Source organism: Babylonia areolata, chromosome 15 (genome assembly GCF_041734735.1).
Source record: "Babylonia areolata isolate BAREFJ2019XMU chromosome 15, ASM4173473v1, whole genome shotgun sequence".
In the NCBI taxonomy this organism is placed as follows: Eukaryota; Metazoa; Mollusca; class Gastropoda; order Neogastropoda; family Buccinidae; genus Babylonia; species Babylonia areolata.
This window is the reverse complement of record NC_134890.1, coordinates 31,752,970-31,767,969: the sequence shown is the minus strand read 5'-3', so window position 1 is coordinate 31,767,969 and position 15,000 is coordinate 31,752,970. Positions and strand designations below refer to the sequence as shown.

The window sequence follows — 15,000 nt, the reverse complement described above, 5'->3', positions numbered from 1 at the left end:
AACCAGTCGGCTATTGCGGCCGTCGTTGAAGAACATGAATTGTCGCTTTAAAAGAAAAATATTAAACCTGCTGGACTCGCGCTCTTGGGTACTGGTTCAAAGGAGTCATCTTTGTTTCCCTCAGGTCTACGTTCCCACGGGTCCATGGGCACTACTGACCGCAATTGATCACAGCCTAAAAGTGCTTAGATTGCGTTATCTTGTCACGTCTGTGCGTTATTTTAACAAGCCCGTTTTTAACCGCTGCATGCTTACTCCTGACCAGAGCTGTCCAGAATCTGTGAGTTTACAGTTTTGGTTTTGGTTTCTTAAGGAGGCGTCACTGCATTCGGACAAATCCATATTCGTTACACCACATCTGTTAGGCAGATGCCTGACAACAGCATTACTCGACGGGCTTGTCAGGCCTTGAGTGCGTGCATGTGTTTATACTTGTGCACCTGTGAGAGTGGATTTCTTTTACATAAATTTGCCAGATCACAACTGTTTTATTGCCATTGGCTCAGAATCTGTCAACTACTGACAGTGTTCAGATGGCCTTCTTCTTCTTCTTCTTTCCGTTACACGACCAACATCGACTTGCCGATGACTCATGGTTCATGCCTGCTGTGTATTTTCGTGTCTCCATAACCCACAGAACACTGACATGGGTTACAGAATCTTTAACGTGCGTATTTGATCATCTGCGTGCGTTTTCACACAAAGGAGGTTCAGGCACAAGCAGGTCTGCACATGTGTGGACGTGGGAGACTGGAAAAATCTCTACCCTTTACCCACCAGGCGCCGTTACCGTGATTCGAACCCGGGACCCTCAGATTGAAAGTCCAACGCTTAAACCACTCGGCTATTACTTTGTGACGGTTTTATAGAATTTTGACTTCTTGACATGATTTGACTGTTTTCTGACCACTGCTCATTACTGCTGACCATTACTGACCTCTGCTTGTCACCACTGACCATAACGCAGGACTGTCCAGATTCTGTTGTTTGTCTAGTTTGTTGCACAATGTTGCTACCTGTGTTTTCGTCATCAGATCAAGTGATCACAGAAATCGATGACGACGTTGTGTCACGAGTGATGACGTTGTACCGCCAGTTACACGCCTACGTCAGAGCGGAACTGAAGAACACCTACGGCCCTCACCGACTGCCCAGCACGGGACACATACCTGCGCAGTTTGTGGGTACGTCATGGAATGCCATTTATTTATTTATTTATTTATTTATTTATTTATTGCTGTTTCTGTATCATACGCTTTGGTGTGTATATGTGTGTGTGTGCGTGTGTGTGTGTGTGTTGGTGTTTGTGCATGTGTGTGTTAGTGTGTGTGAGTGTGTGCGTGCATACGTGTGTGTGTGTGTGTGTGTATGTGTGTGTGCGTGCACGCGCGCGTGTGTGTGTGTGTGTTTACATGCGTCTGTGATTGCGTGCCTGAACTTAGTTATCAGAGCAGACCACCTCAATACTGGTGGGGTAGTTTTTTTGTTGTTTATTTTTTTCAGATGGCGTTGATGGTGTGTCGTGGCATCGCCTCTACCACGCAGTGCTTCCTTACAAGTTCGCACAGCGAAAACTCCTGCCCTCTCAGGTCCAATTGCTTGTCAGACATATCCTGTTTTATCATGTCCATCCCCTGTCCTGTTCTCATCAGAAGTACTTTGTCTTACCATGTTTCATTTTCGTCAGAAATCTCCTGTCTTCTCCTGTCCTGTTCTCGTCAGAAATTTTGCGTCACATGTCCTGTTCTCGTCAGAAATTTCGCGTCACATGTCCTGTTTTCTTCAGAAATTTTGCGTCACATGTTCTGTTCTCGTCAGAAATTTCGCGTCACATGTCCTGTTTTCTTCAGAAATATTGCGTCACATGTTCTGTTCTCGTCAGAAATTTTGCGTCACATGTCCTGTTCTCGTCAGAAATTTCGCGTCACGTGTTCTGTTCTCGTCAGAAATTTCGCGTCACATGCCCTGTTCTCCTCAGAAATTTCGCGTCACATGTCCTGTTCTCGTCAGAAATTTCGCGTCACATGTCCTGTTCTCGTCAGAAATTCGCGTCACATGTCCTGTTCTCTTAAGAAACGTCCTGTCCTGTCATGCCCGGTTCTCGTGTCAGGTCTTTTGTCCTCAACAGGAATGTCATGTCATATCCTGTTCTGGTCAAAATGTCATGTCATTCCATGTCTTGTTGTCATCAGAAATGTCATGCCATATCATGTCAAGTTATCGCCAGAAATGTTACGTTATGTCATGTTATCACAGAAAGGCCATGTCCTCTCATATGCTGGTACGTCGTATCATATCCTGTTCTTGTCAGAAATGTCACGTCGTATCATGTCCTGTTCTTGTCAGAAATGTCACGTCATATCATGTCCTGTTATCGTCATATCATGTAATGTTCTTGACAGAAATGTCATGTAATATCATATCCTGTTATCGTCAGAAATGTCATGTAATATCATGTCCTGTTATCGTCAGAAATGTCATGTCATATCATGTCCTGTTCTTGTCAGAAATGTCAGGTCATATCATGTCCTGTTGGTGTCAGAAATGTCATGTAATATCATGTCCTGTTATCGTCAGAAATGTCATGTCATATCATGTCCTGTTATCGTCAGAAATGTCATGTCATATCATGTCCTGTTCTTGTCAGAAATGCCACGTCATATCATGTCCTGTTCTTGTCAGAATTGGTACGTCATATCATGACCTGTTGTTGTCAGAAATGTCACGTCATATCATGTCCTGTTGGTGTCAGAAATGTCACGTCATATCATGCCCTGATCTCGTCAGAAACGTCACGTCATATCATATCCTGTTCTTGTCAGAAATGTCACGTCATATCTTGCCTTGATCTCGTCAGAAACGTCACGTCATATCATATCCTTTTCTTGTCAAAAATGTCACGTCATATCTTGCCCTGATCTCGCCAGAAACGTCACGTCATATCATGTCCTGTTCTTGTCAGAAATGTCACGTCATATCTTGTCCTGTTGTCGTCAGAAATGTCACGTCATATCATGTAATGTTCTTGTCAGAAATGTCATGTAATATCATGTCCTGTTATCGTCAGAAATGTCACGTCATATCATGTCCTGTTATCGTCAGAAATGTCACGTCATATCATGTAATGTTCTTGTCAGAAATGTCATGTAATATCATGTCCTGTTGTCGTCAGAAATGTCACGTCATATCATGTCCTGTTATCGTCAGAAATATCACGTCATATCATGTCCTGTTCTTGTCAGAAATGTCACGTCATATCATGTCATGTTAATTGTCGGAAATGTCACGTCATATCATATCCTGTTATTGTCAGAGATTTCACGTCATATGTCGTGTTCTTGTCAGAAATGTCACGTCCTATCATGTCCTGTTCTTTCAGAAATGTCACGTCATATCTTGCCCTGATCTCGCCAGAAACGTCACGTCATATCATATCCTGTTCTTGTCAGAAATGTCACGTCATATCATGCCCTGTTCCTGTCAGAAATGTCACGTCATATCATGCCCTGTTCCTGTCAGAAATGTTACGTCAGATCATGTCCTGTTCCTGTCAGAAATGTTACGTCAGATCATGTCCTGTTCCTGTCAGAAATGTTACGTCAGATCATGTCCTGTTCTTGTCAGAAATGTCATGTCCTGTCATGCCATGTTATCGTCAGAAATGGCACGTCAAATCATGTCCTGTTCTTGTTAGAAATGTCACGTCCTCTAATGTCCTTTTCTCGTCAGAAATGTCATGTCTTCAAATGTCCTGTTCTAGTCAGAAATGTCATGTCTTCTAATGTCCTGTTCTAGTCAGAAATATCATGTCCTCTAATGTCCTGTTCTAGTCAGAAATGTCATAAGATAAGATAAGATAAGAATAACTTTATTATCTCCAACTGGAGAAATTTGGTCAGGTGCATTATCACAACATAGACAAGTAAACAACATGGGGACCATAACTGTAAAAGCCAACAACAGCCCCAACAAATATTACGAAGATACAAATGTAAAAAATATCACGTACATCGTTTCATACATACATCCACACACTGCAGGTAATAACTAGTATTCTTAATGTAAAAACAGAAAGAATTAAGAAACATTATTTGAATATAATTATAAACATAGCCTACTATACTGCACATTGATTATAATAGACAGATAAGATAAGAATAAAGATGAATTGCGGAAAACCACAACCAGATGATCAGCACACACCCGCACCGCACCCCCCCCCCCCCCCCCCCCACACACACACACACACGGATAACTTGATCAAACAAGAGTAATAAACATATGTTCTCAAATAAAAGCATTTCACATATTCGCTTTTAAAAACATTGCAATTAATTATTACATCGTAGTTATTAAACAGAAATATATTTAGAATATGGATGTCTTCTAATGTCCTTTTCTAGTCAGAAATGTCATGTCCTCTAATGTCCTGTTCTCGTCAGAAATGTCACGTCATATCATCATCCACTTATCGTCAGAAATTACATATCAAATCGTGTTCTGTTATCGTGAGAAATGTCACGTCCTATCATATCCTGTTGTGGTCAGAAATGTCACGTCATACCATGACCCTAAAAAAAAAAAAAAATTTTCTGTCCAATCGTGTCCTGTTCTCGTGCCAGGTCCTATCATGTTCTCGTCAGAAATGTCGTGTCATATCATGTTTTGCCATGTCATATGTCTTTTTCCTGTCTGAAATGTGACGTGCCATCATGTCCTGTCGTTGTGACAGAGCTCCTGTCCCTTCTGGTCCCGTGCTGGGGAGAAATGTCCGTGGCCTGTACTTATCTGACGTTTGTCTTTTCGGTTCTTGTTTGTTTTCTGTCAGTGAATGTTCATGTCCTCGGTTCTGTTCTTATACTTATCAACCATTCTGGTTCTTTTCACACACACACACACACACACACACACACACACACACACACACACACACACACACACACACACACACACACACACACACACATCAACCTCCACCCACCCAGAGTCAGACTCGGTCATCAGACGGGCAACATTGTTCTGAAGTTTCTGAATTCGCTGAAGAAGATTATGAATACTGGAATGTTGGCCTAGAGGTAACGCGTCCGCATAGGAAGCGAGAAAATCTATGCGCACTAGTTCGAATCCCAGTATTTTCTTCCCCTCCACCAGACCTTGAGTGGTGGTCTGGACGCTAGTCATTCGGATGAGACGATAAACCGAGGTCCCGTTTGCAGCATGCACTTAGCGCGCGTAAAAGAACACACGGCAACAGAAGAATTGTCCCTGGCAAAATTCTGTAGTTTTTCGACAGGAAAACAAAACTGTATGCAGAAAAAAAAGGGTGGCGCTCTCAGCGGGGACAGCAGTCCGAATTTCACACCGAGAAATATGTTGTGTCAAAAAAAAAAAGAGTTAATACAATAATACAATATAGTACGATATATCTGAAATCAAACTTGCTCTCTCTGATTATCAGGTTCAGAATGTGAGTCGCATGGTCCAGATGGCGGACGAGTTCTATCAGTCGCTGGGCTACCTGCCTCTCCCACAGTCGTTCTGGGAAAAGTCTCTGCTGACAGTCCATATAAACGACTCCTCAGTACGGGTGTGCCATCCCTCGAGAGTCTGGAACTTTCAGGACGAGCTGGACTTTAGGTTGGGGATCGGTGGTATTTTGTATTGATGAGTTGTGTGTGTGTGTTTTTGTGTGTGTGTGTGTTGTGTGTGTGTGTTTGTGTATGTGCGTGTGTGTGTGTGGGGGGGGGGGCGGGTTAAAGATATGGGGATTGCGTGGGTGGGTGAATGTGTGTTGGTGTGCGGAGTGTAGTTCTGTGTGTGTGGGGGGGGGGGGCGGGTTAAGGATATGGGGATTGCGTGGGTGGGTGAATGTGTGTTGGTGTGCAGAGTGTAGTTCTCTCTCTCTCTCTCTCTCTCTCTCTCTCTCTCTCTCTCTCTCTGTGTGTGTGTGTGTGTGTGTGTGTGTGTAATAATGTATTAAGAGATGGAGAGAGAGGGGTATGTGTGTGCGTGTGTGGACGGTCCGTCTATCATCCTCTCTCTCTCTCTCTCTCTCTCTCTCTCTCTCTCTCTCTCTCTCTCTCTCTCTGTGTGTGTGTGTGTGTGTGTGTGTGTGTGTTTTGATTTCTCTCTGTTTTTCTTTTTAAGAAATGATGGGTTATCAGTCCTTAAAATGGTCCCTTTACGGTCGGTTGGTCTATTAGCAACATGATTTGATTTGTGTGAACATCTGCTAGTTTTGGCCATGTCCTGTTTGTCGTCCATGTGACTTACTAACTGTTGTCGACAATGACGATGTTGATGCCGACAACGACGACAACAATGATGATGATGACTCAAACCCAAGTACGCAACCGGTTAGTTGAAGAAATATGTCGTGTGTCGTGTACCGCCTCCTTCTTCTGAAGCGATTAGAACCTTGTTTGGAGAGATTATGCGTCATGTAGATGATGATGGTGATGGTGATTTCTTCTTCTTCTGATAATAATAATAATAATAATAATTATTATTATTATTATTATTACTAATGTTGTTGCTGTTGTCGCCATCGTCAGCAAAATCATTACAATAACAACAACAACAAAACACAAACAAACAAAAAAACAAGAGAGGCAAGGCCTTCAAGACTCACTTGTGATACACTTAAAAAAAAAAATCCAAGCTTTTTATGTATTGAGCATAATTTCAAAATGTAATGTTTAAGATGAGAAAGATCAGTTTAAAGCAAATTAAGTCCCCTAGCATTAATTACAGAGTAATTTCCCTTTTTTACTATCTGCACCAAAATGTTTCCAAATAAATAAAACTTCCATGCTTAGCAAAAGAAGTTCCTGTTTGAACAAAAAAATGATAATAATGACCTCTCTTGTTGTTGGGTGAGAATATCAGATCAAAGTGCCAAGTTTAGAGAATACAAAAAATGTAAATATAACAGTAAATGCAGTTTGCATATAATTAGGCTTCATTTTTTATTTTTTTGTGCCCATCCCAGAAGTGCAATATTGTTTTAAACAAGATGACTGGAAAGAACTGAATTTTTCCTATTTTTATGTCTGATTTGGTGTCAACTGACAAAGTATTTGCAGAGAAAATGTCAATGTTAAAGTTTATCACGGACTCACACACACACACACACACACACACACACACACACACACACACACACACACACACACACACACACATACAGACAACCAAACACCGGGTTAAAACATACTCACTTTGTTTACACAAGTGAGTCAAAAACAAAAAACAAAAACAAAAAAAACACACAAAAACTGGCAGATAATATAGTGTTTTGATTGGTTGACAGAATCACGAGCTGTCTTGACGTCAGCCACGTGAGCATGCGCAGTGCAGTGGAGCTGGTAGGGGGCGTGGTGGCCCAGCGGTCCCAGTTGGCTCAGCCCTTCATTTTGCAGCAGGACCCAGACAGTGACTGTCAGTTCGAACCTTTGGGGTTTTTTATTTGTAAATTGCTCTCTCTGTCGGTGTCTCTGTCTCTCAATCTCTCTGTCTTTCTTTTTCGTTTTTCTTTCTTTCTTTCTTGTTTGCTTTGGTTCTTTCTTTCTTTGTTTGTTTCTTTCTTCTTTCCTTCCTTACTTTCTTTCGTTGTTCCTTTCTTCCTTCCTTCCTTCCTTACTTTCTTTCGTTGTTCCTTTCTTCCTTCCTTCCTTACTTTCTTTCTTTGTTCCTTTCTTCCTTCCTTCCTTACTTTCTTTCGTTGTTCCTTTCTTCCTTCCTTCCTTACTTTCTTTCGTTGTTCCTTTCTTCCTTCCTTCCTTACTTTCTTTCTTTGTTCCTTTCTTCCTTCCTTCCTTACTTTCTTTCGTTGTTCCTTTCTTCCTTCCTTCCTTTCTTTCTTTCGTTGTTCCTTGCTTCCTTCCTTCCTTACTTTCTTTCGTTGTTCCTTTCTTCCTTCCTTCCTTTCTTTCTTTCTTTGTTCCTTTCTTCCTTCCTTCCTTACTTCTTTCGTTGTTCCTTTCTTCCTTCCTTCCTTACTTTCTTTCGTTGTTCCTTTCTTCCTTCCTTCCTTTCTTTCTTTCGTTGTTCCTTCCTTCCTTCCTTCCTTACTTTCTTTCGTTGTTCCTTCCTTCCTTCCTTCCTTACTTTCTTTCTTTGTTCCTTTCTCATCTTTCTTTCTTTCTTTCCTCCTTTCTCTCTTCTTTTTTTTCTTGTTTGTTTTCTTTCTTCGTTTCTTCCTTTTTCTTTTTTCCTTTCTTTCTTTCTTCCTTCCTTCCTTTCTTTCTTGTTTGCTTTCCTTGTTTCTTCCTTTCTTTCTTTCCTTCTTCCTTCCTTCCTTTCTTTCTTGTTTGCTTTGTTTCTTTCTTCCTTTCTTTCAGCCTTTCTTTGTTCCTTCTTCCTTTCTTCCTTCCTTTCTTGTTTGCTTTCTTTGTTTCTTTGTTCCTTTCTTTCTTTCCTTCTTTCTTTCATCCTTTCTTATCTTCCCTCCTTCCTTTCTTTCTTGTTTGCTTTGTTTCCTCCTTTCTTTCTTTCATCCTTTCTTTGTTCCTTCCTTCTTCCTTTCTTCCTTCCTTCCTTCCTTCCTTTCTCCCTTTCTTATCTTTCTTCCTTCCTTCCTTCCTTCCTTTCTTTCTTTCTTCCTTGTCTTCCTTCATTTCTTCCTTTCTTTCTTCCTTTCTTCCTCTGGTGTCTTCCTTCCTTTCTTCCTTTCTTTCTTCCTTCCTTTCTCCCTTCCTTTCTTCCTTCCTTTCTTTCTTTCTTCCTCTGCGCAGACCGAAACATCATCTCATCCTCCTCTTCCTTTGTTTCCCACTCCTTTTTCTTCTTCTTCTTCTTCTTCTTCTTCTTCCTGGAGTGGGGGTTTAGGGGGGAGAGGTATGCTAGAGCCTGGGTTCTCAATCACATGTTCACCAAAACCTGGTCTTGTTATTGATTACCACGCAAGAACAAAGACCATGTTGAAAGCCAAAGGTTATAAGTAAAAGATGAGGGTAATAAAAAGCGCGCGATTAAAGGTATCGAGGTGAAGGTCACGAGTCAAATTAAAGTCAGAAAGAAAAAGATATGCTGGAGCTTCTTACCACGTGTTCACTAAACCTGGTCTTGTGAATCCTATGTCCAGAAAATATGTCTTCTTCTTCTTCTTCGTGCGTGGGCTGCAACTCTCACGTTCACTCGTATGTATATGAGTGGGCTTTTACGTGTATGCCCGTTTTTACCCCGCTATGTAGGCAGCCATACTCCGTTTTCGGGGGTGAGAAAATAGATCAAAGTTCATGTTGTTGTTTTTTTTCCTTTTTCTTTGTGTGTGTGTGTGTGTGTGTGTGTGTGTGTGTGTGTGTGTTTAACCAAGCAAGGCTGTATGCAAACGAGATTTGCTGGTCTGCAGATGTCGCAGCCGCCGTGAGCGGAGCTTTGTCCTTGGCCTTTATGTCGTCGGCACACCTGCGGGAAATGGGGCTTCTTCGCTCACCTGCGTCCAGCACGACAGGTGAGGATCGTGGTGGTCGTTACTTTGTCAACGTCACTATGTGTAATTTCGATCAGGTGGGCATTACTTGGTGAACATCACTTTGTATATTTTGAATCGGGTGGGCGTTACTTAGCATCACTATGTATGAGTTGGATTGGGTGTATTTTCCCGTGTATAATATTTTATTGTATTGTGTTCATTGTACTGTAGTGCATGACGTTATTCTTTGTCGCAACACATTTCTCTGTGTAACATTCCACCTGCTCATGGAGAGCGTGTCGCCACAATGCAGCGCCACCCCTTTCTATCTTTTTTCTGTCTGCAAGTATATGTGTTTTCCTTTCAAAAGAATTTTTCTAAAGAATTTTACCAGATACAACCCTTTTGTTGCAATGGGTTCTTTTACGCGCGCTAAGTGCATGCTACACATGGGACCTCGGTTCATCGTCTTATCCGAATGATTGAGACGTTAAGAGAGTATATTTCCGTCAGCATCAAAGGTATACTTTGCTATATCCTTCAGGAAAATGCATTCGACAATTTAACGATCACATGCATGCACTGGAAAAAAACAACAACAAAAAAAACCCGAAGTGTATTCTACGCGAAAGATAGTGGTGTTTCTTATGCTGTCGCAGAAACTATGCTGAGTTTTTCACGGAGGAATGTTTTGCGACAAGAATGTGACACGTTTTTATGTATGTACTTACACAGGAAGAAATATCTGACACTTTGCACTCAGTTCAAATCAAATACTTATCTATGCAAACAGATTCAAGCAAATCAAATAGAATCATGTTTGTTTTTTAAGCCCAGCTGACCGAACAGAGACAATTTCAGGGACATATATCCGTCAGTTCTTAAACTCAGTGGAAGAGAACCCAAAGTCATGTTTGCAAGTGAAAAACAGATAAGTAAAAACATATGTAGAAATATACGCTTGTAAAACAGAGATAACATTTACGTCATACGTTTCTGAAGGTGACACGAATTAATCATCTGCTTTTCTTCTTCTTCTTCTTCTTCTTTTTCAGAAGACGAAATTAATTTTCTTATGGAGGTAGCTTTGGACTGCTTACCTCCCTTAGCAAGGTATCACGTGATCTCCAAGTGGCAGACGACAGTTGCAGAGGCGCCAACCGATAAATGGAACAGTCAGTGGTGGCGGCTGAGGTAGGTAGAAAATCAGCACACTTCTGTGCATTGTTAGACTGCACAGTACTTGAAGCAGATGCAGTAACAGGTAAGATTTAGGGTGATATTTCAATTCAAAACAATGATTTTAGCCGGTGATAAAACTGTGCCAGATCCGATTACATGTCCAGGACTGAGAAATTCCACGCAGATCATAAAAGGTGGTGGTGGTGGTGGTGGTGTGTGTGTGTGTGTGTGTGTGTGTGTGTGTGTGTGTGTGTGTGTGTGTGTGTTATTGTTGAATCGATTTGACGTCTTTCACTAAGAGTAAGAGTTATATTGGACAGAAAAGAGGCAAGGTCTGGGAGGCTGGAGTTTTCAAGGGGGATGGAAAATGAACCGATTGGCCTGAGTGTTTTTGCTCTGTGTGTGTGTGTATGTGTGTGTGTGCTTGTGTATGTTTGTGTCTGTGTACGTTTGTGTCTGTGTTTGTGTGTGTGTGTCTGTGTCAGTATGTGCATGTGTGTGTGTGTGTGCATGTGTGTGTGTGTGTGTGTTCGCTCGGTGTGTGACTGTCCCTTTCATTTGTTCCCCAGATGCACAGTGGAAGGCGTTTCCTCGCCGATCTCCCGAAAGGAGACGGACTTTGATGCGGGTAGCTCCACTGATTTGCTTCAGAACATACCCGGGGACAGGTAACTGGAAGCCAGTGGGTGTTGGTGTCTCGGTTTCATGGGGATTTGAGGCCCAGAGAGACAGACAAAGAGAGAAATCGAAATCGAAACTTTTTTTATTGAGGGAAAAGGAATAGGCATTTATCGGCCTGTTTTCATCCTACCCTCGTAAAGAAAACGTATAAACTAATCTAGGAAATACAAGAAGACTGAAAAAAGGAGGGGAAAAAACACATTGCATGGCAACATCAACAAGAATAATAAATGGCATAGAAAATACAGAGAGAGAGAGAGGGGGGGGGAATAACGATATATACTGAGAGTGTGTAAGAGAGGAACGAAGATGTTTTAATTGGTATAGACCACAGCCCCTATCAAATACATAACATTGATGTTGGTGATGTGGTTACTTATATAGCACCTATCCTCGGTCATAGACCAAGCTCTAAGCGCTTTAAAAGCACGAAGTAGTTTGCACAACAGGCTGCCAACCTGGGTAGAGTTGACTGACAGCTGCCATTGATAATAGTAATAGAAATGTGTTTGTGTGTGTGCCATTGGGCGCTTATCACTCGTTTCCGGTGTCATTCAATCAGTGTTAGTCAGTCACACACACACGCACGCACACACGCAAAACGCACACACACAGACACAAACACACACACACACACACACACACGCACGCACGCACGCACGCACACACACACACACACACACACACACACACACACACACACACACACACACACACACACACACACAGGCAACCCTCGGATCATCATCTCAGTGTACGTGTTTGTTGTTGAAGTCCTGACACGGGTGTTGTACTTTAGTGGGGGGTATTGAGACTGACCCAGTGTGTGTGTGTGTGTGTGTGTGAAGTTATTCGTATCTTTAGCGTTGAGAAATTTCACTGCGGTCACAAACCTGGCGACAAACACTCAGGGCCCCCCTTGAAATGACACACAAACATATGAAACAATGAAAACCTGACATAGTTACTTGAACACTGGGATGAATGATAATAGTAATAGAAATGTGTATGTACGTGTGTGTGTGCGTGCGTGTGTGTGTGTGTGTGTGTGTGTGTGCGCGGGTGCGTGCGTGGCCGTCGCAGACTGTTGTGGGGGGCAGTGGCCCAGTTCCAGATTCTGAAGTCTCTGTGCCAGACAGCAGGACACAAAGGCGCTTTGTCCACCTGTAATCTGCACGGTTCTACCGCCGTGGGGGACAAACTCAGGTGGGGGTGGTTTTGTGTGGGTTTTTTTATTCCTCACCTTGGCGCGGGGTTAGTATGCATTGTGTCATAATGTACTGTGTTGTAGTACATTGCATCGCACTGTATTGTACTGTACTGTACTGTAATGTACTGCATTGTACTGTATTGTACTGTACTGTACTGTAATGTACTGCATTGTACTGTACTGCACTGTAATGTACTGCATTGTACTGTACTGCACTGTAATGTATTGCATTGTACTGTACTGCACTGTAATGTATTGCATTGTACTGTATTGTACTGTACTGCATTGTATTGTACTGTATTGTACTGCATTGTACTGTATTGTACTGCATTGTACTGCATTGTACTGCACTGTAATGTACTGCACTGTAATGTACTGCATTGTAATGTACTGCATTGTACTGTATTTTGTTCGTTTGTTTGTTGTTGTTTTTGTATTTTCTTCACCTGTGGTGCAAGATTAGTATTATGTGCATTGTATCGGAATGTACTGTGTTGTAGTGTATTGCATCGCATTGTAATGTTCTGTATGTATCACAGTGTATTGTATTGTAGTGTTTTGTATCGCACTATATTGTACTGTGATGTTCTGCACTGTACTGTATTTTTGTTTGTTGTTTTTGTGTTTTTTCCTCGCCTGTGGCGCTCGGTTAGTATGGTCTGCGATGTATCGGAATGTACTGTATTGTAGTGTATTGCATCGGACTGTATTGTACTACTGCACTCTAATGTACTGCAATGTGCTGCATTTTGGTTTTTTTCTGATTTTTCTTCACCTGTAGTACAGGATTAGTATGGTGTGCATTGTATCGGAATGAACTGTGTTATAGTGTATTGATTTTTCTTCACCTGTGGTACAGGATTAGTATGGTGTGCATTGTATCGGAATGAACTGTGTTATAGTGTATTGATTTTTCTTCACCTGTGGTACAGGATTAGTATGGTGTGCATTGTATCGGAATGAACTGTGTTATAGTGTATTGATTTTTCTTCACCTGTGGTACAGGATTAGTATGGTGTGCATTGTATCAGAATGCACTGTGTTATAGTGTATTGCATCGCATTGTATTGTACTGTAATGCACTGTAATGTACTGCAGTGTGCTGCATTTTTTTGTTTTTGTTGGGTTTTGTTTTGTTTTGCTTTTCTAATTTTTGTTCACCTGTGGTACGGGGTTAGTATGGTGTGCATTGTATCGGAATGTACAGTATTGTAGTGTATTCCATCACACTGTATTGTACTGTACTGTAATGTGCTGCACTGTACTATACTGCACTGTACTGTGCTGTACTGTTGTCAGAGGCTATTGTTTTCTTATGCGTGTTGTCATTCATACACATGTGTTTGCATTCATTTATCTCAGCTTACAAAAAAAAAAACAACCTTATCACCTTTACTAAATAAAAACAACAAAATATTACATACTTTCTTGTTAATAATTCATTCGCTCATAATACCATACAATCTCGTGTAACTCCACACATGACATAATTCGTTTTAAAAGTAAAACAAACCATTTGGCATCACGCTGTTTTTGTTGAGCGACTAGAATTCAGTTGTCTTTTGTGGTGTCGTCTGCTGTTCTACAGTACTCCGATATAAGAGGACATGAGAATGTATGTATACCTGCATATGATTTGTTTTCAGATAAAATTGTTATTTTTAAAGGGGTCTCGCAAAGAATTAATCTGTCCTTGCAGTGGGGTCTTTTACGCGAGGTGAGTGTATGTTGCACACGGCATCTTGGTATCATGGTTTTCATCGAAAGAACTGTACCACACAAGGAGGAAGCGAAAATCCCAAATACATCCTTTCGAGAATCGAACCCCGGATCCCTGTTGTTGTTTTTTTAAACAGAGCGCTCTGTAGAGTGCTTGGTCAGCGCTCAGTTTTATGGTCCTTAAGATAAAACTTTGGCCTGTGGTCTTTCGGGGGTAATGTACGGTCAGCGCTCAGCTTTATGGTCCTTAAGATAAAACTTTGGCCTGTGGTCTTTCGGGGGTAGTGTTCAAGAGACCATCGTAGGTATACCTGCGGGTAAAGGCGTACCTGCGGGTAAGTCTACATTAGGCATGGCAAACGAGTCTTGCCTCATGTGGATTTTCTCGCAGTACACTGTACCCGTTTGCCTTGCCTCGTGTAGATTTACCCGCAGGTACACTTCTACCCGTATGTTCGATGGTCTCTTGAATTTCACCCAAGGTTTATCTTGATAAATATACCCTGTGGGCAGTTCTCTGTTTCTTGGGAGCAGTGACGCCAGCATGTGAACAATCAGACCACGACAATATTCCTTTATGTCTGATAGGGGTAGGCCACACCACGCAGAAATGTAATCGGAGTGGGTATTACTCCACAGTTTTCGTTGAACGATAGTTAAGGTAAATGAAGTGAGTGTATGTTCATGTTGATACAGACAGTGGAAGGATAAGGAATGTGCCCAACTACAGCCATTGCGAGACGACAATAAATCTTCACTTGAAAAACAAAAGTCAGAACGTTTTAGGATAATT

At 41.7% G+C, this 15,000-nt stretch overlaps 1 protein-coding gene across 2 annotated transcripts in view; it reads left to right on the top strand.

Moving 5' to 3' along the window:
* The window catches only part of LOC143290570 (uncharacterized), a 77,568-nt gene that overhangs the window by 6,549 nt on the left and 56,019 nt on the right, over positions 1 to 15,000 (top strand). The window contains exons 5-12 of one of the 2 annotated variants that reach the window (XM_076600137.1): positions 1,035 to 1,184; positions 1,504 to 1,589; positions 5,459 to 5,637; positions 7,313 to 7,440; positions 9,353 to 9,454; positions 10,471 to 10,609; positions 11,167 to 11,265; positions 12,362 to 12,484. In XM_076600137.1, coding sequence (XP_076456252.1) covers positions 1,035 to 1,184; positions 1,504 to 1,589; positions 5,459 to 5,637; positions 7,313 to 7,440; positions 9,353 to 9,454; positions 10,471 to 10,609; positions 11,167 to 11,265; positions 12,362 to 12,484 — 1,006 coding nt within the window. Of the gene's footprint in view, positions 1 to 1,034; positions 1,185 to 1,503; positions 1,590 to 5,458; positions 5,638 to 7,312; positions 7,471 to 9,352; positions 9,455 to 10,470; positions 10,610 to 11,166; positions 11,266 to 12,361; positions 12,485 to 15,000 lie in introns of both variants that reach the window. The other variant, XM_076600136.1, reaches the window with a different exon arrangement.